Genomic DNA, 21,763 nt, shown 5'->3' with positions numbered 1-21,763 from the left:
TAGTAATGTATCAAGGTAGAAAAATGATCGACCCAGAATATACATATCATTATTAATATAATAATTAATTGATATACAAGTTAATAAAGTAATGAAAGTGATCATCTTTTAAAAGGCAGTCAAAGTGCCATAATATTTATTATAATATTCTGAACAGATGATGAATATTCTTGTTTGTTGATTCAATAAAATATCTCAAGAAGAAAATTGTAACAATGGTTCAAGAACAATTCATATTTTTTTACTGAACATTTTAAGGTCAGTTTTATTTTCTTAAGACACGATCAATAATTTATACAGACTTGATAATCAGAATTAGAATAGATGAAGTCTACATGTACTATCATCAGAAAGTATGCATGTGTGTACTAAAGATTTTAATATCATTAATGCTGTATGTAGTAAAATCAGTGATAACTTTTGCTCTAATCAAAATGTCTGCTATTTATACTAAATTTATCAGTTGTAAATTAAATCAGCAGTTACTATAAGTAAGGTCATTTCATCAAAACACACTAACATTACAACAATACCATGGAAGTTGACCTATATGTATATATACATATGCATAGTACAGTATGTATACAAATATGTACATATTTATATATATATATATATATATATATACATATACACCCCACACACATTATGTTTTATAATTATATTTATATACATATATATGTGTGTGTATACATATAGATATAGATATAATATATTATATATAAAGACATATATGTATATGTATATATATATATATATATCTATATATATATATATTATATACTATCTTATGTAAAAGGATGGTTTTTAACATATTGTAGTTTAAATCATACTCACCACATTCTTAACTTCAATCTGAACATTTTTATATATAATTGACCTAATAAGGTCAACATTGTTATTGTTAGGCTGCAACAGTGTAAAGACGTTTCATCATTCTAAGAATACAAAGACAGTGTAAGAAGTAATTTCCTATTAAGTATCAACATATATTAAATTATAAATATAATATATATATAATAATATGATTTAAAAGTAGATTCATGTACATCATTTTACATATTAACCATATTAACAAGATATAATATATATGTAACTTAATATGCAGCATTAAAGTATACATGTAAATACAATATGCCGAATATAGGCTACAGACTCTCAATATTTTAATAATATAAAAATGCATAGAAAGAAGTCACCTATGTATAGATTTTATTTGAAGAAACATGTTTTATCACCTATTACATTATACAAGGTGCTAGATGTTAAATAAGCTAGCCCTCATATGTTTAAAAAATTGATTTGTTGAGTTAGTCCTAGTTCCACAACTATCATGCCAAAGAGAGGTGCATTGTAGTACCCACACATGGTCCAGAGGACCATATCTTATACTGTAAACTGTGCCAGGATCTATAATAAATATTACTCCATGTACAGTTGTCTCTAGGGTGTTTTTTGCATAGGTGTACCTCAATATCATATGAAATCTAAACTATACAGTAGGTTTATATTGAAAGTCAGAAGGATATTACATGTATCTTTAGTGACAATGTAGAAATTTATAAGACAAGTCCTGCTCTCTTCAATAAACAAGATAACTAGTTGTGGATTACAGTAGTGTATGATGTTCGTAAATTTAGCAAGCCTGAAACAACATTGATATTAAGTAAAACAACTATGATATTTCTCGATTGATTATATATAGATTCATAAGCTCACTTTCAACTGACAATGTAGTACAGACAAACAAATCATTGTCAATATCAATCTCTTTAAATCGATTTTCTTGAGGCAGGAATAATATGCTCATCAGTATTGGGGCAATCACTCACTTCATCATATAGAAGATTAGTATCATCACATGATATCTCGAACTAGATTTATTACTAATAGACATGACAAGAAACAGGTCTTAGACATCATCATTCCTACATTTGCTGTTCCAAGAAATTTTTGAAAAGATACAAGACTTTAATTCACTGCAGTAGTCTGGGGACAAGTTCACTCTCCTACATTTCTACATATTCCAATATGCAAGTAGGCATGGCGTGGCTTGCTTCTGAATCATCAACAGGTCAATAGGTGTAGTTTGTATCTAGACCCTCTACACCATAGGCTTGTTGATAAGGTGGACATATTTTGCCCATTGACTTGGGAGAGGCTAGCTCACTAGGACTACAGATATGTAAACATATGAACTACTGACATCAGGTGGTTTTGTTACCTAATACTACAACCTATATGAACTCACATTATTCTTAACATCAACAGAACAGCCACGCTCAATCAGAAGAAGTGCGATATCTGTATGGTTGTTCTCAGCAGCCACATAAAGTGCAGTCATTCCATCCTAATAAAGACATGACATAAAAGAATAAACAGATGTACATGTACACTATACTTGTATTTATGTACATCTATTGTGATATTTGTGATTGTTTGTTTAAGATCAAATGTTAAAAATCATTGTCAAAGAAATAACCACAAGAACAGACAATACTGTGATATGGTACATAAATAAAGACAAAATGTCCATTTACTTAATATTTATCATTGAAATGTATATGTAAATATGTTGCCAAATAACCATTAAAAATATTCAAATAGGCAATAAGAAAGTTGTTGGATACCATTGTTTAATCACAGGGCATGTCTACATGTCATTACATTAACCTCTTCAATTACATTGTTAATCATCTAAATCTGATATATCCAAACAAGGTATTAATATAAAGATGCAGAATTACTCACATATATTATCAATTTTTCGTATATCATCTTTTAAAGGAAAACATTTGAGAGATAGAGGCTGGTTGATGTTAGTTGAATTGATAGTCTTCAAAAAGTTTATCCTGACAAAGAATTTGGTTTATCCCAATTTAATGTGTTTGTGTAAAATGTTGCAAAACACACCCATTATTTTGCCGAATGGTAGTGATTAATTACAAATTTTACATTCATTTTAAGCAAGAACTTAACTGATAACATAATGTAATGATTGTATTATTAATAACTGTAGTACTGTAGTCTGTACATATCTTGTTAACAAATCACTATATTATGCCATTACCACTTATGTTTTAAGTACTCTCTTTAATGATAACATTTGAAGTATTTAAGCATTTCAAAATAAACAAGTTCAACATAGTTATAATTGAGATGTACATGTAGTTACTGTATATTGTATTAAGTTTTTATACATGTAACTATGGTAACTACTAAGTCGTTACTTGATGTGATTAAGACATTTTTTTTAAAAATTTGTATAACCACTTCTTGTAGCTTACTATATATCATATAAAATCTAAACTATTTAGCTGGTTTATGTTGAATGTCAAGTAATTACATCAGTTATAATTTTATTGACATTGCAATGATATACATTTGTAAAAGGAACCATTGTCAATATATCAGAGAGAATTCCATTCTGTAGTCTCTCTAATGTCTTAAGAATAACACCTCTAAGAGTTGTAACAATATGAGGGTTGCAATAACTATCATATTTACCTACTGACTTTAAGGTCAGCTTTATTTAAAGACATGATCAATCAATTTATACAGACTTGTTAATCAGAGAATCGATAAGTTTACATGTACTATTATCAAAAAGTATACATGGATACATATGTGTACTAAAAGATTTAAGTATCATTTATGTTGTGTGTAGTAACTTGAGTTAGTTTGCTCTAATCAAAATATCTGCTATTTATACTAAAGTGTTTGTTAAGTTAATGGACAACACAAAGGAAGATGAATAACTATAAAAGATAACATTAAAATTATAATTAATACAACTTAATTGATACAATGGTTAACATCTTCAAAAAGTGGTTGTAACTAGACTTGCCTAATAAATTCTTTGAAATAAAACAGTACAAATTAGCTTTAAAACTTAAATTGACTTTGGTTACTAACCTTTCTAATTGTTTTAATGGCTACCTAGACAGAGCATATAAATGTTTAAAACTGTAAGCCACTGCTTTGTAGTATCTCCAATTATTAACAGGCAGAGCAAATTAGAAAATCATAGATCAAATTAACTTAGGATATTTTTCCATATAATTTCTGAGCTTTATTTCATCCTCTGACATGATACCAACACAGATGATAAATAGTAATTAATGAACACTACATTGTCCATTTTAGGAACTCATAAAAGCTCCTTATGGTTGTACCTAATATTCTTGTGTATATTTGTACATAATTGTAATATTCCACTTAATATTATCATAGGAGGCAAAGGTCATGTGTTTGTTAAAATATTTTTAAGAATGCAGACATATGACCAAAATTGTCCACGATCAATGGATTGTGACTGTACATTTTGTCTGTGAACTAGGTGACTAAATTTTGAGCATCAAAGACTCCAAACATATCTTACTATTAAAAAGAATATGTTGCTGTTAAGTGCTTATACTTATTAGTAAATTGATAAATTGACAATGTCAGTAAATCTCTCTAAGTTATCCCATAGTCTCAGGATGTGTAGATGCAATTTCTACTAGAAATAATGTTTTTGTAAATTTATGTTGTTCAAGTCAAATTGCACTGAAGCTAGGTATCAATACGGGATATAATATGTAACTAATAGTTACTATGATAGTAGTAAGAAGAATTAGTTAACTTAAGGTCCAGAGGATGCCTGAATTTCAACAGTCACAATATATACATAATTAGAATCAAGTTAGCAAAGACAGTGACTCCATCTGGCCATGGCCATCACACCTGTAGATAACAATGTTTGAGCTAACTAACAGAAAATACATACAACTGGCTACATCATGTTGGGTGGTTTGTTTTATTGATCTATTCATGCACAATCATCTACTTAAAATACTTACTTATAAACTATGATGCTTTTCCATAGAAGAATAGCATATACAAAATTACAATAAACACAACAAGGGATGTGGTTTATCTTAGTTATGTTTAAACATCTACTCTTAACAACCATATCTTTGTTATGTTTAAACATCCACTCTTAACATTACCATATGATAATATAATTTGATGAATTATTTGAAGTTTACAGTAAATTAAAGGTACATTAATATAGTGTATACCTCATTAGCAATGTTAATATTGGCTTGTTTAGAGAGTGATTCTCTCACATCTTCTAAATCTTTTTTTTCAGCAGATTTGAGTAGAAGAGTGTCCTGTAGAAGAGATCACAGTATATAATTTATGTCTACATACATAACATAGTATTGATACAATATAATTCACTGGGATTATGTTACATCATACATTATACATAACTGATTAATGAGTTATAATGTATACTTAAATAACAGTGTTAACATTTCTATGCTCTATTGACATTTAGAATAATTTTGTTTTAGAGGAATTTCAATTATGACAACATCATCAACCTAACTTGGGAACAGCGTTGTACTTGCAAAGTTTTGTGTGTCATAATGAAGCTTTTTATTGTTCATTGTGGTTCTTTCTTTTTTGTTAATTTACTTTTACAATTGAAGATATTTTTAACAGTTTTTAAAGTTTTCTGCTGATGCTAAAGAATGCTTGCATTAGGGTTTTTCAACAAATATGCAAAATATGTGTGACATCAGTCATGGTTGACTGAAATGAACACCATTCACCTTGTATCATTCATAGATAGCTAGCACACTATTTTTGATGAAAAATATGAAATTGCAAGGTGTTTGATTAGTGCAAACCATCACTAGCTCTTTTATAGTCAAACATATAACACTGATTTAGTGTTCATACTCAATTTGAACAAAGTATAATATAGGATTTAATATTGTTTTTGATTGTCTTATGTTGATATTGTTAACTTTGTCTCCTATCTATAAAATTAGTTTATTTAACAATTCTCTTCTGATTTAATATCACATTATACTTACAACTTTTACTGCCTCCAAATTATGGCTCCTGATTCTGTCAATAATTTGATAATTTTACCTTTATTTACCCAGTAGGCAGCATGTAGTGGTGTTCTACCATACTAAATAATAAGAAATACATAAAACAAATTACAAAACATTAAGTGAGTCCATACAATTTGTCACATACTACTGTTTTGTCATACACTATGTTGTCCTGTTTAGTTCAGAAATATATGCAAGTATTAAATTTTTTTTTGGTCAACTTGAAGGATATGTTTTACAAGATATTGCTGAAAAATTAATAAAATTTAGTTGTATAGTCTACTTACAAATCAAGCAATAAAAAAAATATCTTATGTAGCTCTGGTTCATGTATGGTTATGCCAAACTAGTTTCTAAAAATTGATTTTATGAATTTATTAATCCCCCTAAATACTAAATCCTAAAAATTAACAATTCAAAGGTAAGGGTTTGTTATTTGTTTAGAGATCACAGTGTGCAATCTGACAAAAATGCCGAATTCTTGATATTCAATTTCTGTGCACCATAGAAAACAAAACGTACATTAAAATAAATATCCTCTAATAACTACATAATGACTAATAGCTATATCTGTATGTGATAGAATTTATGATAATTATGAAATGGTATAAGAAAGCTCAGCTGATTTCAACAATTGTTAAGTATTGACAATGCACAGAGACAGATTTGTCGATTTCCCTAGTTGCCAAAGTCATTTCCATTAAATACACATCAATAATATCCAGTACTTGTACAGTCAATATTTACATAACTTAATATGAATACATGATATGTCATGACCTTGTCAGGAACATCCACTTGAACACCATGATCTAGTAATAATTGTACTACTTTATGATGACCGTTGTAACATGCTATGAACAATGGAGTTATCCCGTCCTAAACAACAAATAATGTTATTGTCACATACTAGTGCAAACCACTATAAACGATTATTAAGTTATGCTATTAAAGAACATTAACTCTGTTAGAGGAAAGTTGTTGTTTTTCACGACATGAGGAGAAGGATAAGAAAGAGAGTTTGTCACTTCAATAACTTGTTAATCAGTTATCGAAGAAAAATTGACTGTGATAAATCACAGTTTGTATTCTGATAAAATTACTAAATTCTCTATATTTAATTAATGTGCACTTTACAAAAAAAATGAGCATTGAATTAAAAGAGCCTTTAAAACATACATAATGACTGACAACTATTTTTATGTAATTTATAATAATTATGAAAAGTTATTTAAAAATTATATTGATATATTATGATTACAACAATAGCTGAACAATGACAACAAACAGAAATAAGGACAATTTCCAAATTGGACAAAGTAACTTCCATTGTAAAATATCAAGAATATTCAGTTCATGTACATGTAAATATTTACATAACTTTACATGAATACATTATATGTCACTGACCTTATTTGGAACATCCACTTGAACACCGTGGTCTAGTAATAATTGTACTACTTTATTATGACCATTGCGACATGCTATGAAATTGGAGTTATCCCGTCCTAAATAAAAAAATAATATTATTGTCACATACTAGTACAAACCACTATAAACGAATATTAAGTAATGCTATTACAGAACATTCACTCTGTTACAGGAAAGTTCTTGTTTTCATGACATGAGGAGAAGGATAAGAAAGAGAGTTTGTCACTTCAATAACTTGTTAATCAGTTATCGGAGAAAAATTGACTGTGATAAATCACAGTTTGTATTCTGATAAAATTACTAAATTCTCTATATTTAATTAATGTGCACTTTACAAAAGAAATGAGCATTGAATTAAAAGAGCCTTTAAAACATACATAATGACTGACAACTATTTTTATGTAATTTATAATAATTATGAAAAGTTATTTAAAAATTATATTGATATATTATGATTACAACAATAGCTGAACAATGACAACAAACAGAAATAAGGACAATTTCCAAATTGGACAAAGTAACTTCCATTGTAAAATATCAAGAATATTCAGTTCATGTACATGTAAATATTTACATAACTTTACATGAATACATTATATGTCACTGACCTTATTTGGAACATCCACTTGAACACCGTGGTCTAGTAATAATTGTACTACTTTATTATGACCATTGCGACATGCTATGAAAATTGGAGTTATCCCGTCCTAAATAAAAAAAATAATATTATTGTCACATACTAGTACAAACTACTATAAACGATTAAGTTATGCTATTAAAGAACATTCACTCTCTATTAGAGGAAAGTTCTTGTTTTCATGACATAAGGAGAAGGAGAAGGATGAGTTTGTCACTTCGATAACTTGTTAGTCAGTTATTTGAAAAAAAATGACTGTGATAAATCACAGTTTGTATTCTGATAAATAGATGAATTCTCAATATTAATTTATGTGCACCATTCAAAACAAATCTGGATTAAAATAAAAGATCCTTTTAACCTACATAATGACTCACGACTTTGTCTATGTATATCTTTTATAATAACTATCATAAGGTATTAAAAAACCATATTGATATATCATGACCAAAACCATAGCTGAACAATGATAACAAACAGAGATCTGGACATTTTCTAATTGATGAAAGTAACTTCCATCATACAAACATCAATAATATTAAGATAATATGGACTAGTATTAAAGGTCTGTTCAAAAAATGACACTTGCCATCTAATTATTACACATTAGTTACTATGGCAGCAATCTTACTTGAACTTTTAATCTTTAGTTTAAAGACTATTCTATTTATTTCATGTACGTGTCAATATTTACATAACTTAAAATGAACACATGATATGCCACTGACCTTGTCTGGAACATCCACTTGAACACCATGGTCTAGTAATAATTGTAATAATTTATCGTGACCATTCTGACAGGCTATGAAAATGGAGTCATGCTATCCTAAACAAAAAATAATAATATTTGTCACATACTAGCACAAACTATTATAATGGATTATTAAGTTATGCTATTAAAGAACATTCACTCTCTATTAGAGTAAGTTCTTCTTTTCATGACATTCAGAGAAGGATAAGAAAGAGTTTGTCACTTCAATAAATTTGTTAGTCAGTTATTTGAAAAAAAAATGACTGTGATAAATCACAGTTTTTATTCTGAGAAATAGATGAATTCTGAATATAAAATTGTGTGAACTTTAAAAAAATGTGCATAAAATAAAAGAGCCTTTTAATATGCATAATGACAGACAGCTCTTTCTATATAATTTATAATAATTATGAAAAGGTTTTTAAAATCAGTATTAATATATTATGATTAAACCATAGCTGAACAATGACAACAAACAGAGATCAAGACAATTTTCTAATAGACCAAACTAACTTCAATTGTACAAACATTAATAATATTCAGTACATCTACATGTCAATATTCACATAACTTAACATGAATACATGATATGCCACTGACCTTATTTGGAACATTCATTTGAACACCATGATCTAGTAATAATTGTACTACTTTATTATGACCATTGAAACATGCTATGAAAATTGGAGTTATCCCATCCTAAACAACGAATAATATTTTTGTCACATACTAGTACAAACTACTATAAACGATTATTAAGTTATGCTATTAAAGAACATTCACTCTCTATTAGAGAAAGTTCTTATTTTCATGACATGCAGAGAAGGATAAAAAAAAGTGTGTCACTTCAATAACTTGTTAATCAGTTATTTCAAAAAAAAATGACTGTGATAAATCACAGTTTGTAATCTGATAAATAGATAAATTCTCAATATTTAATTCATGTGCACCATACAAAAAAAATCTGCATTGAAATAAAAGACCCTTTAAAACATACATAATGACTGACAGCTATTTCTATATAATTTATAATAATTATGAAAATATTTGAAATTATATTGATATATTATGATTACATCCATAGCATAACATTGGCAACAACAGAGATCAGTACAATTTTCTAATTGATGAAAGTAACTTCCATCATACAAACATCAAAAATATTCAGTACATGTACATTTCAATACTTACATAATTTTACATGAATACATGATATGCTACTGACCTTATTTGGAACATCCACTTGAACACTAAGGTCTAGTAATAATTGTACTACTTTATCATGACCATTGCGACATGCTATGAAAAATGGAGTTATCCCGTCCTAAACAACAAATAATATTATTGTCACATATTAGCACAAACCACTATAAAGGATTATTAAGTTATGCTATTAAAGAACATTCACTCTCTATTAAAGGAAAGTTCTTGTTTTCATGACATGAGGAGAAGGATAAGAATGGTTTGTCACTTCAATAACTTGTTCATCAGTTATTGGAGAAAAAACAACTGTGATAAATCACAGTTTGTATTCTGAGAAAATAACTGAATTCTCTATACTTAATTAACGTGCACTTTACAAAAGAAATGAGCATTAAAATAAAAGACACTTTAAAACATACATAATGACTGACAACTATTTCTATATAATTTATAATATATATGAAAAAATATTTGAAATTATATTGATATATTATGATCACAACCATAGCTGAACATTGGCAACAAACAGAGATCAGGACAATTTTCTAATAAGCCAAAGTAACTTCAATTGTACAAACATTAATAATATTCAGTACATGTACATGTCAATATTCACATAACTTAAAATGAATACATGATATGTCACTGACCTTATTTGGAACATCCACTTGAACACCATGGTCTAGTAATAATTGTACTACTTTATTATGACCATTGTGACATGCTATGAAAATTGGAGTTATCCCATCCTAAACAACGAATAATATTTTTGTCACATACTAGCACAAACTACTATAAACGATTATTAAGTTATGCTATTAAAGAACATTCACTCTCTATTAGAGAAAAGTTCTTATTTTCATGACATGCAGAGAAGGATAAGAAAGAGTTTGTCACTTCAATAACTTGTTAATCAGTTATTTCAAAAAAAAATGACTGTGATAAATCACAGTTTGTAATCTGATAAATAGATAAATTCTCAATATTTAATTCATGTGCACCATGCAAAAAAATCTGCATTGAAATAAAAGACCCTTTAAAACATACATAATGACTGACAGCTATTTCTATATAATTTATAATAATATGAAAAATATTTGAAATTATATTGATATATTATGATTACATCCATAGCATAACATTGGCAACAAACAGAGATCAGTACAATTTTCTAATTGATGAAAGTAACTTCCATCATACAAACATCAAAAATATTCAGTACATGTACATTTCAATACTTACATAATTTTACATGAATACATGATATGCTACTGACCTTATTTGGAACATCCACTTGAACACTAAGGTCTAGTAATAATTGTACTACTTTATCATGACCATCGCGACATGCTATGAAAATGGAGTTATCCCGTCCTAAACAACAAATAATGTTATTGTCACATATTAGCACAAACCACTATAAAGAATATTATTTTCACATACTGGTACAAACTACTATAAACGATTAAGTTATGCTATTAAAGAACATTCACTCTCTATTAAAGGAAAGTTCTTGTTTTCATGACATGAGGAGAAGTATAAGAATGGTTTGTCACTTCAATAACTTGTTCATCAGTTATTAGAGAAAAAACAACTGTGATAAATCACAGTTTGTATTCTGACAAAATAACTGAATTCTCTATATTTAATTAACGTACACTTTACAAAAAAAAATGAGCATTAAAATAAAAGACACTTTAAAACATACATAATGACTGACAACTATTTCTATATAATTTATAATAATTATGAAAAGGTTTGAAATTATATTGATATATAATGATTACAACTATAGCTGAACATTGGCAACAAACAAAGATCAGGACAATTTTCTAATAAGCCAAAGTAACTTCAATTGTACAAACATTAATAATATTCAGTACATGTACATGTCAATATTCACATAACTTAAATGAATACATGATATGTCACTGACCTTATTTGGAACATCCACTTCAACACCATGCTCTAGTAATAATTGTACTACTTATTATGACCATTGTAACATGCTTTGAAAATTGGAGTTATCCCGTCCTAAATAAAAAAATAATATTATTGTCACATACTAGTACAAACCACTATAAACGATTATTAAGTTATGCTATTACAGAAGATTCAATCTTTATTAGAGGAAAGTTCTTGTTTTCATGACAAGAGAAGGATAAGAAAGAGAGTTTGTCACTTCAATAACTTGTTCATCAGTTATCGGAGAAAAAACAACTGTGATAAATCACAGTTTGTATTCTGATAAAATAATTGAATTCTCTATATTTAATTATTGTGCGCTTTACAAAAGAAATGAGCATTGAATTAAAAGACCCTTTAAAACATACATAATGACTGACAGCTATTTCTATATAATTTATAATAATTATGAAAATATTTGAAATTATATTGATATATTATGATACATCCATAGCATAACATTGGCAACAAACAGAGATCAGTACAATTTTCTAATTGATGAAAGTAACTTCCATCATACAAACATCAAAATATTCAGTACATGTACATTTCAATACTTACATAATTTTACATGAATACATGATATGCTACTGACCTTATTTGGAACATCCACTTGAACACTAAGGTCTAGTAATAATTGTACTACTTTATCATGACCATTGCAACATGCTATGAAAAATGGAGTTATCCCGTCCTAAACAACAAATAATTATATTGTCACATATTAGCACAAACCACTATAAAGGATTATTAAGTTATGCTATTAAAGAACATTCACTCTCCATTAGAGAAAAGTTCTTGTTGTCATGACATGAGGAGAAGGATAAGAAAGAGTTTGTCACTTCAATAACTTGTTTATCAGTTATTGGAGAAAAAACAACTGTGATTAATCACAGTTTGTTTTCTGAAAAATAGATGAATACTCAATAATTAGTTGTGTACTTTACAAAACAATAGAGCATTGAAATAAAAGAGCTTTTAAAACATACATAATAACTGACAGCTTTTTCTATATCATTTATAATAATTAAGAAAACGTTTTTAAAATCTGTATATATATTATGATCACACCCATAGCTAAACAATGACAACAAACATATAATATTATTGTCTCATACTAAAGTTACTAACACAAAGTACTATTTATATAACAAAAGCATTATTTCACTCTCTGTTAGAGGAAACTTCCTGCTTTCACGACATAAAGATGCAATAGTTTGTCACTTTAATAATTTGTTACTTCAGTTATTTTGAGACAAAATGACTGTGATAAATCAGTTTGTATTCTGACAAAATTACTGAATTCTCAATATTTCATTGATATGCACCTTCAAAACAATAAAGCATTCAAATAAAAGAGCCTTTAAAACTTACATAATGACTTACAGTGATTTCTGTATCATTTATAATAATTATAAAAAGGTATTTAAAAACTGTATGGATATATTATGATCACACCACAGCTGAACGATGACAACAAACAGAGATCAGGACAATTTTCTAATTGATCAAAGTAACTTCCATTGTAAAAACATCAATAATATTCAGTACATGTCAATATCTAACATACCTTAACATGAATACTTGATATGTCACTGACCTTATTTGGAACATCCACTTGAACACCATGGTCTAGTAATAATTGTACTACTTTATCATGACCCATTGTAAGATGCTATGTAAAATGGAGTTTTGCCATCCTAAACAACATTTAATATTATTGTCACATATTAGCACAAACTACTGTGTATATAACAAAAACATTATTAAGTGATACTATTAAAGAACATTCACACTCTATCAAAGGAATGTTCCTGTTTTCACGACATGGGAGAAGATAAACAAGAGTTTGTCACTTCAATAATTTCTAGTCATTATTGGAGAAAAATTGACTGTGGTTGATCTCAGTTTTGTATTCTAATAAAAAAATTAAATTTTAAATATTTACTTGATGTGCATGTTATGAAACAAAATTGCATGAATAAAAACCTACATAATGACTCACAGCTGTGTCTATATATAATACCTTTTATAATAATTATATAAACCATATCTAAAAGCTATAATATAAAGTTCTTTTATTGATGTATCATATTCACAACCATAGCTGAAATATAACAAACAAACTGAGAATCTGGACATTTCCAAACTTGGTCAAACTAACTTCTATTATACATACATCAATAACAGTACATGTACTGTTACATACTAGCACAAACTACTATGTATATAACAAAACATTATAAAGTAATACTACTAAGAAATGCTATGACAATGGAGTTATGTTGTTCTAAACATATAATATTATTGTATCATACTAGAACATAGCAAAAGTATTATTAAGTGATAGTACTAAGGAACATTAACTTTCTATTAGAAGAAAACTCCTGTTTTCACAACATAAGGATAGGAAATAGTTTGTCACTTTAATAACTTCCTAGTCAGTTAGGGTATTGTCTGTTGGCAAAGAAGAGATTAGCTCATTAGGTCAAAATATGTAAACATATGTCACCAAGTCCTGACAAAGGGGTCAATCACACCCAAAAGCTTTAAATGAATGCTGTGTATAACGGTTGTTATACACTATCTTAAAACAAGAACTAATATAATGTTTTATGCAGGAGGAATAAATATTATACTTCCTGAATATTAACATTCATGAGCTTACTTTTTGAGATGCTATGTGTAGAACCATTTATATGCAAATGTTTTCTTAAAATTTTTATATATATGTACTTTAGTTTACAACCCAATAGTTTTACTACTAATACATAGAATGTAGTATAGTTATAGATGTTGGGTTTCACATATGAACCATTACTATAAGTGGATTTGTAAACAGAAATATGACTTATATTAACTCACTTCATCCCAATATCAACAGAACAGCCATTCTCAATCAAAAGACGTACAACATCTGTATGGTTATTCTTCACAGCCAGATACAGTGCAGTCTCTCCTTCCTAATATAACATATGACATAAAGAAAAACTAAGGAATATAAACAGATGTACATGTACACTGTACTTGTGTTTATCTAAGACAAACAACTAAAATGAGTTGAATTTAGTGGGTGACATATATATTAACAAGAGCCATACAAAATGCATTTTAAAGGCTCCTAATATTTACAAAATGGGTAGAGTAACCTATTTGTGATAGACAAAGTAATAATACAAATAAACACAATACTATGAGATATTACAGAAATAAAGACAAGGTCAGTTACTTTATTTAGCATTGAAATCTGCATGTGAATATTTGCCAAATAACAAGTATAGAGAGACTACTGTTTAACAAAAGACATATCTCCATATTGTTGTTACATAACTTCTCATCTAAGTTGTTTAATCATTCAATTTGATATATCAAAACAAATTAATAATATAAAATTACAGAACTACTCACTATATTAGACATATTTATGTATGTCATACATTAAAGGAAAGATACATGAGAGGTAGATATTAGTGGAAGAGAGTTCAGTAGTGCAAAGTGAAACTTTTATGTTTAATCCTGACAAAGCATTTAGCTAACTAAATTTGATGTGGTTTGTAGATGGCACAACCTATATCCATATATTGTCAAGGGCAATGATCCATTACAAGTTCTATTAGATTTTAAGCAAGAACATAACTAATAACATAATTTGTACTCTCTGTAATGACAATACTTGTACATTTAACTATTTTAAAAATTTACAAGTTCAATGTATTTTGTAATTGAGATAAATATCTAGTTACATTATGTTGTGTCAAGTCTGTATGCATGTAACCATGGTAACTACAAAGTCACTAGTTGATGTGCTTAAGCCATTTTTTATAAAATTTGCATGAACACCTTTTGTCTATTTCAAAATGTCATATAATCTTTAACTATACAGCTGTTTATGATAACAGTCAAGTAAGTAACTAGATATAATTCTATATTAGATATAATTTTATTGAGATTGTACTGACGTACATGTATAAGATATGATCTGTTTACTAAACAAGATAACTAAGTATGGATTGCTGTAGTGTAGAATATTTTCAATATTAGTGTGACTGAAACTAACATTCATATTAAGAAAAACAACTATGATATTTCTCCATTGAATATATGTTCATAAATTCCATTTCTATTGAGGTTGGATTCAATTCTGTAGTCTGTCTCACCACTACTTTCTTTTTCCAGGCACCTTTCTTTAGTCTATTATTTCGGAATTTGAAAGCTCTCAATGGACTCTTTCCATTTTACATGCGTGTATAAACTAAATATTGAGATGCAATGAACAGATAGAGCATAATCAGCAGGTTTTAAAAGGTGAACTAAACTTCTCAGTTGAATTTCATAAAGAATACGTTATTCCTAATGTAGTTGTTTACTACTAAAAGACTTCATAATGTAAAGGTATATTCAAACATTAGGATGTGATTAACTAATAAACATTTACTACCGAGCAAAATTGATATTCAAAACAGGCAAAGCTCTTAATGTTGTTAAAATATACAAAAAGATTTGCATTATTTCATCTTAAAGTATCCACTCTTAAAATTTAAAAAAAGTAGTTAAATTTTCTGATCTGTTTGAAGTTTACAGTAAATTATAAGTATATAAACATAGTCTATACCTCATTAGCAATGTTAATATTGGCTTGTTTAGTGAGTGATTTTTAACACCTTCCAAATCAGATTCTTCAGCAGATTTGAGTAGAAGAGTGTCCTTATGGAAGAGATCACAGTACATGACTTATGTCCAGATAACATATCATAATGTTGATATAATATAAACTCATCAAGCATTATATTACATCACACATTATATGTAACTGATTAATGAGTAATGATGTGTCCTAAACAATAGTGTTAGCAATACTAATAGAGGATTTAACGTTACTATGATGGAGTGTGTTAGTATTATTAGCTTTGTGTCCTATCTCTAAAGTTAGATTGTTCAATATTTCATTTTTCTTTTAATATAACATTTTACTTACAACTTTTACCACCTCTAAGTTACTGGCTCCAGATTTGTTAATAGCTTGACAATGTCATCTTTATCTCCCCAGTAAGCAGCATGTAGGGGTGTTCTGCCATACTAAGTAATAGGACAAACACAAGACATATTACAACATAACAAGTACACTGTACAATTTGTAGAACACTATTGTCTTGTCATAAGTATGTTATCCTGTTGCTATTAATTTTGCTGGATAATTTAGTAATACCTGTAAGCGTGACAGTTTTCTGCAAAGTTGTAGTAGTTGTTTTATGAACGTTGTTGAATACATTAATTATTATTTGAGGTGTACAATATACTAGGTAAATCAAATCATAAAAAATAATATCTTATGTAGTTCTATTCTAAGGTGACTATTTATTATTTGTACAGACATCACAATTTGTATTCTGACAAAATAGAGAATTCTCAATATGTAATTTATTGTACATTTCACAAAACAAATGTGTATTAAAATAATGATCCTTAATACCTGACATAATGACTCATAGCTGTGGTGATATATTTTATAATAATTATGACAACATCAATAATAAACATCAATAACATTTAGTACATATACATTTAATATTTACATAACTTACATGAATATATGATATGTCACTGACCTTGTCTAGAACATCCACTTTAGCACCTGTCTAATAATAATTGTACTACTTTATCGTGACCATTGTAACATGCTATGAAAAAGGGAGTTTTGCCACCTAAACAATATATAAGATTAGTACAAACTAATATAAACGATAATTAAGTGATTCTACTAGAGAACATTCACTCTCTATTAAAGGAAAGTTCCTGTTTTTACGACATAAGGAGAAGGATAAGTAAGAGTTTGTCATTTCAATCACTAGCTAGTCAGTTATTGGCCAAAATGACTGTGGTATGTCTCAGATTGTATTCTGACAAAATTACTGATTTCTCAATATTTACTTGATTGAACTTTATAAAAACAAATGTGTATTAAAATAAAAACTCATTTAAACCTATATAATGACTCACAGCTGTGTCTTTAATAACAACTTTTTACAATAATTATCAAAAGATATTCAAAAATCATTTTCACAACCATAGCTAAAACATAACAACAAACTGAGATCAGAACAATTTCCAATTGGTCAGATTAACTTTCATTGCACAAACATCAATAATATTCATACATCTACATTTCAATATTTACATAATTTAACATGAATACATGATATGTCACTGACCTCATCTGGAACTTCCACTTGAACACCATGGTCTAGTAATAATTGTACTACTTTATCATGACCATGAGACATGCCATGATCAATGGTGTTATGACATTCTAAACAACGTATAATATTATTGTCACATACTAGCACAAACTACTATGTATATAGCAAAAATTATTAAGTGATACTAGTAGAGAACATTCACTATCTATTAGAGGAAAGTTCCTGCTTTCACGACATAACAAGAAGGATAAGGAAGAGTTTGTCACTTCAAAAATTGTTCATCAGTTATTTGAGTAAAAATGACTATGATAAATCACAGTTTGTATTCTAACTAATGCACTGAAATAAAAGATATTTTAAAACATCACTTTAGAAAACAATAGTGCATATGTATAAAATTTTAACTGAATAATAAGTAAAAAAATTTTAAAGCTAAATTGATCATTATTCACAATCATAGCTGAACAATGACAACAAACAAAGATTAGGACAATCTTCCAATAGGCCAAATTAACTTCCATTGTACAAACATTAATAATATTCAGTTAATATACATCTCAATATTTACGTAACTTAAATGAAGATATGTCATGTAACTGACCTTGTCTTGAACATCCACTTGAGCACCATGGTCTAGTAATAATTGTACTACTTTATCATGACCATTGAGACATGCCATGAACAATGGAGTTTTGACATCCTAAACAACATATATATTATTGTTAGATACTAGCACAAACTACTATGTATATAGCAAAAACATTAAGTGATACTACTAAGGAACATTCACTATCTATTAGAGGAAAGTTCTTCTTTTCATGATGTGAGAAGAGGGATAAGCAAAAGTTTGTAACTTCAATGACTTCTTAGTCAGTTATTCAAAAATAAATGACTGTAATTAATGTGCACTTTACAAAATAACTGTGCATTGAAATAAAAGATCCTTTAAAACATACATAAAGACTCACAGTTGTGTCTATATAAATAATTTATCTTTCATAATAATTATCAAAAGGTATTAAAAACCATATTGATATATCATTTTCACAACCATAGCTGAACAGTGACAACAAACAAAGATAAGGACAATTTCCAAATTGGTTAACTTCCATTGTACAAACATTAATAATATTCAGTTAATATACATCTCAATATTTACGTAACTTATAATGAATACATGATATGTAACTGACCTTATCTTGAACATCCACTTGAGCGTCATGGTCTAATAATAATTGTACTAATTTATCATGACCATTGAGACATGCAATGAACAATGGAGTTTTCCCATCCTTAACAAAATATAATATTATTGTTTTATACTAGCACAAAGTACTATATATGTAGCAAAAACATTAAGTGATACTACTAAGGAAAGTTCACTATCTATTAGAGGAAAGTTCTTCTTTTTATGACGTGAGGAGAAGGATAAGCAAAAATTTGTAACTTCAATGACTTCTTAGTCAGTTATTCTAAAATAAATGACTGTAATTAATGTGCACTTTACAAAATAAAAGTGCATTGAAATAAAAGATCCTTTAAAACATACATAAAGACTCACAGTTGTATCTATATATAATGTTTTATCTTTCACAATAATTATCAAAAGGTATTAAAAACCATATTGATATATCATTTTCACAACCATAGCTGAACAGTGACAACAAACAAAGATAAGGACAATTTCCAAATTGGTTAACTTCCATTGTACAAACATTAATAATATTCAGTTAATATACATCTAAATATTTACGTAACTTATAATGAATAAATGACATGTAACTGACCTTGTCTTGAACATCCACTTGAGCACCATGGTCTAATAATAATTGTACTACTTTATCATGACCATTGAGACATGCCATGAACAATGGAGTTTTCCCATCCTTAACAACATATAATATTATTGTCTCATAGTAGCACAAAGTACTATGTATGTAGCAAAAAAATTAAGTGATACTACTAAGGAACATTCACTATCTATTAGAGGAAAGTTCTTTTTTTTATGACGTGAGAAGGATAAGCAAAAATTTGTAACTTCAATGACTTCTTAGTCAGTTATTCTAAAATAAATGACTGTAATTAATGTGCACTTTACAAAATAAAAGTGCATTGAAATAAAAGATTCTTTAAAACATACATAAAGACTCACAGTCGTGTCTATATATAATGTTTTATCTTTCATAATAATTATCAAAAGGTATTAAAAACCATATTGATATATCATTTTCACAACCATAGCTGAACAGTGACAACAAACAAAGATAAGGACAATTTCCAAATTGGTTAACTTCCATTGTACAAACATTGATAATATTCAGTTAATATACATCTCAATATTTACATAAATTAAAATGAATACATGATATGTAACTGACCTTGTCTTGAACATCCACTTGAGCACCATGGTCTAATAATAATTGTACTACTTTATCATGACCATTGAGACATGCCATGAACAATGGAGTTTTCCATCCTTAACAACATATAATATTATTGTCACATACTACCACAAACTACTATGTATGTAGCAAAAACACTAAGTGATACTACTAAAGAACATTCACTATCTATTAGAGGAAAGTTCTTCTTTTTATGATGTGAGGAGAAGGATAAGCAAGAATTTGCAACTTCAATAACTTCTTACATAAAACATACATTAAGACTCACAGCTGTGTCTATATATAATGTTTTATCTTACATAATAATTATTAAAAGGTATTCTAAAACTATATTGATATATCATTTTCACAACCATAGCTGAACAGTGACAACAAACAAAGATAAGGACAATTTCCAAATTCCATTGTACAAACATCAATAATATTAAGTTCATATATATCTCAATATTTATGTAACTTAAAATGAATACATAATATGTCACTGACCTTGTTTGAACATCCACTTGAACACCATGGTCTAATAATAATTGTACTACTTTATTATGACCTTTGTAACATGCAATGAACAATGGAGTTATGCCGTCCTAAACAACATATAATATTATTGTCACATACTAGCACAAACTACTATGTATGTAGCAAAAACATTAAGTGTACTACTAAGGAACAACTATCTATTAGAGTGATACTATGACATGAAGGAACATTTACTATCTATTAGAGGAAAGTTCTTCTTTTTATGACATGAGAAGGATAAGCAAAAATTTGTAACTTCAATGACTTCTTAGTCAGTTATTCAAAAATAAATGACTGTAATTAATGTGCACTTTACAAAATAAATGTGCATTGAAATAAAAGATCCTTTAAAACATACATAAAGACTCACAGTTGTGTCTATATATAATGCTTTATCTTTCATAATAATTATCAAAAGGTATTAAAACCATATTGATATATCATTTTCACAACCATAGCTGAACAGTGACAACAAACAAAGATAAGGACAATTTCCAAATAGGTTAACTTCCATTATACAAACATTAATAATATTCAGTTAATATACATCTCAATATTTACCTAGCTTATAATGAATACATGACATGTAACTGACCTTGTCTTGAACATCCACTTGAGCACCATGGTCTAATAATAATTGTACTACTTTATCATGACCATTGAGACATGCCATGAACAATGGAGTTTTCCATCCTTAACAACATATAATATTATTGTCACATACTACCACAAACTACTATGTATATAGCAGAAATATTAAGTGATAC

General features: G+C 28.0%; 1 protein-coding gene across 1 annotated transcript in view; it reads right to left on the bottom strand.

The window, feature by feature from the left end:
* Positions 1–2,251: 2,251 nt before the first annotated feature.
* LOC121391676 (serine/threonine-protein phosphatase 6 regulatory ankyrin repeat subunit B-like) overlaps positions 2,252–21,763 on the bottom strand; it is a gene marked incomplete at its 3' end in the record, with an annotated part of 35,679 nt that continues 16,167 nt past the window's right edge. Inside the window, exons 20-33 of the mRNA XM_041523224.1 lie at positions 20,962–21,064; positions 20,457–20,551; positions 19,866–19,964; positions 19,272–19,370; positions 18,676–18,778; positions 17,514–17,583; positions 12,776–12,785; positions 10,567–10,665; positions 9,939–10,037; positions 8,691–8,783; positions 7,934–8,032; positions 6,675–6,773; positions 5,064–5,156; positions 2,252–2,350 (exon numbers count right to left, since the gene is read on the bottom strand). Coding sequence (XP_041379158.1) covers positions 2,252–2,350; positions 5,064–5,156; positions 6,675–6,773; positions 7,934–8,032; positions 8,691–8,783; positions 9,939–10,037; positions 10,567–10,665; positions 12,776–12,785; positions 17,514–17,583; positions 18,676–18,778; positions 19,272–19,370; positions 19,866–19,964; positions 20,457–20,551; positions 20,962–21,064 — 1,260 coding nt within the window. The remainder of the gene's footprint in view (positions 2,351–5,063; positions 5,157–6,674; positions 6,774–7,933; positions 8,033–8,690; positions 8,784–9,938; positions 10,038–10,566; positions 10,666–12,775; positions 12,786–17,513; positions 17,584–18,675; positions 18,779–19,271; positions 19,371–19,865; positions 19,965–20,456; positions 20,552–20,961; positions 21,065–21,763) is intronic.

This window comes from Gigantopelta aegis, unplaced genomic scaffold (assembly GCF_016097555.1).
Source record: "Gigantopelta aegis isolate Gae_Host unplaced genomic scaffold, Gae_host_genome ctg2818_pilon_pilon, whole genome shotgun sequence".
Taxonomy (NCBI): Eukaryota; Metazoa; Mollusca; class Gastropoda; order Neomphalida; family Peltospiridae; genus Gigantopelta; species Gigantopelta aegis.
The sequence above is the reverse complement of the archived record's forward strand: the minus strand, read 5'-3'. Positions and strand labels throughout refer to the sequence as shown.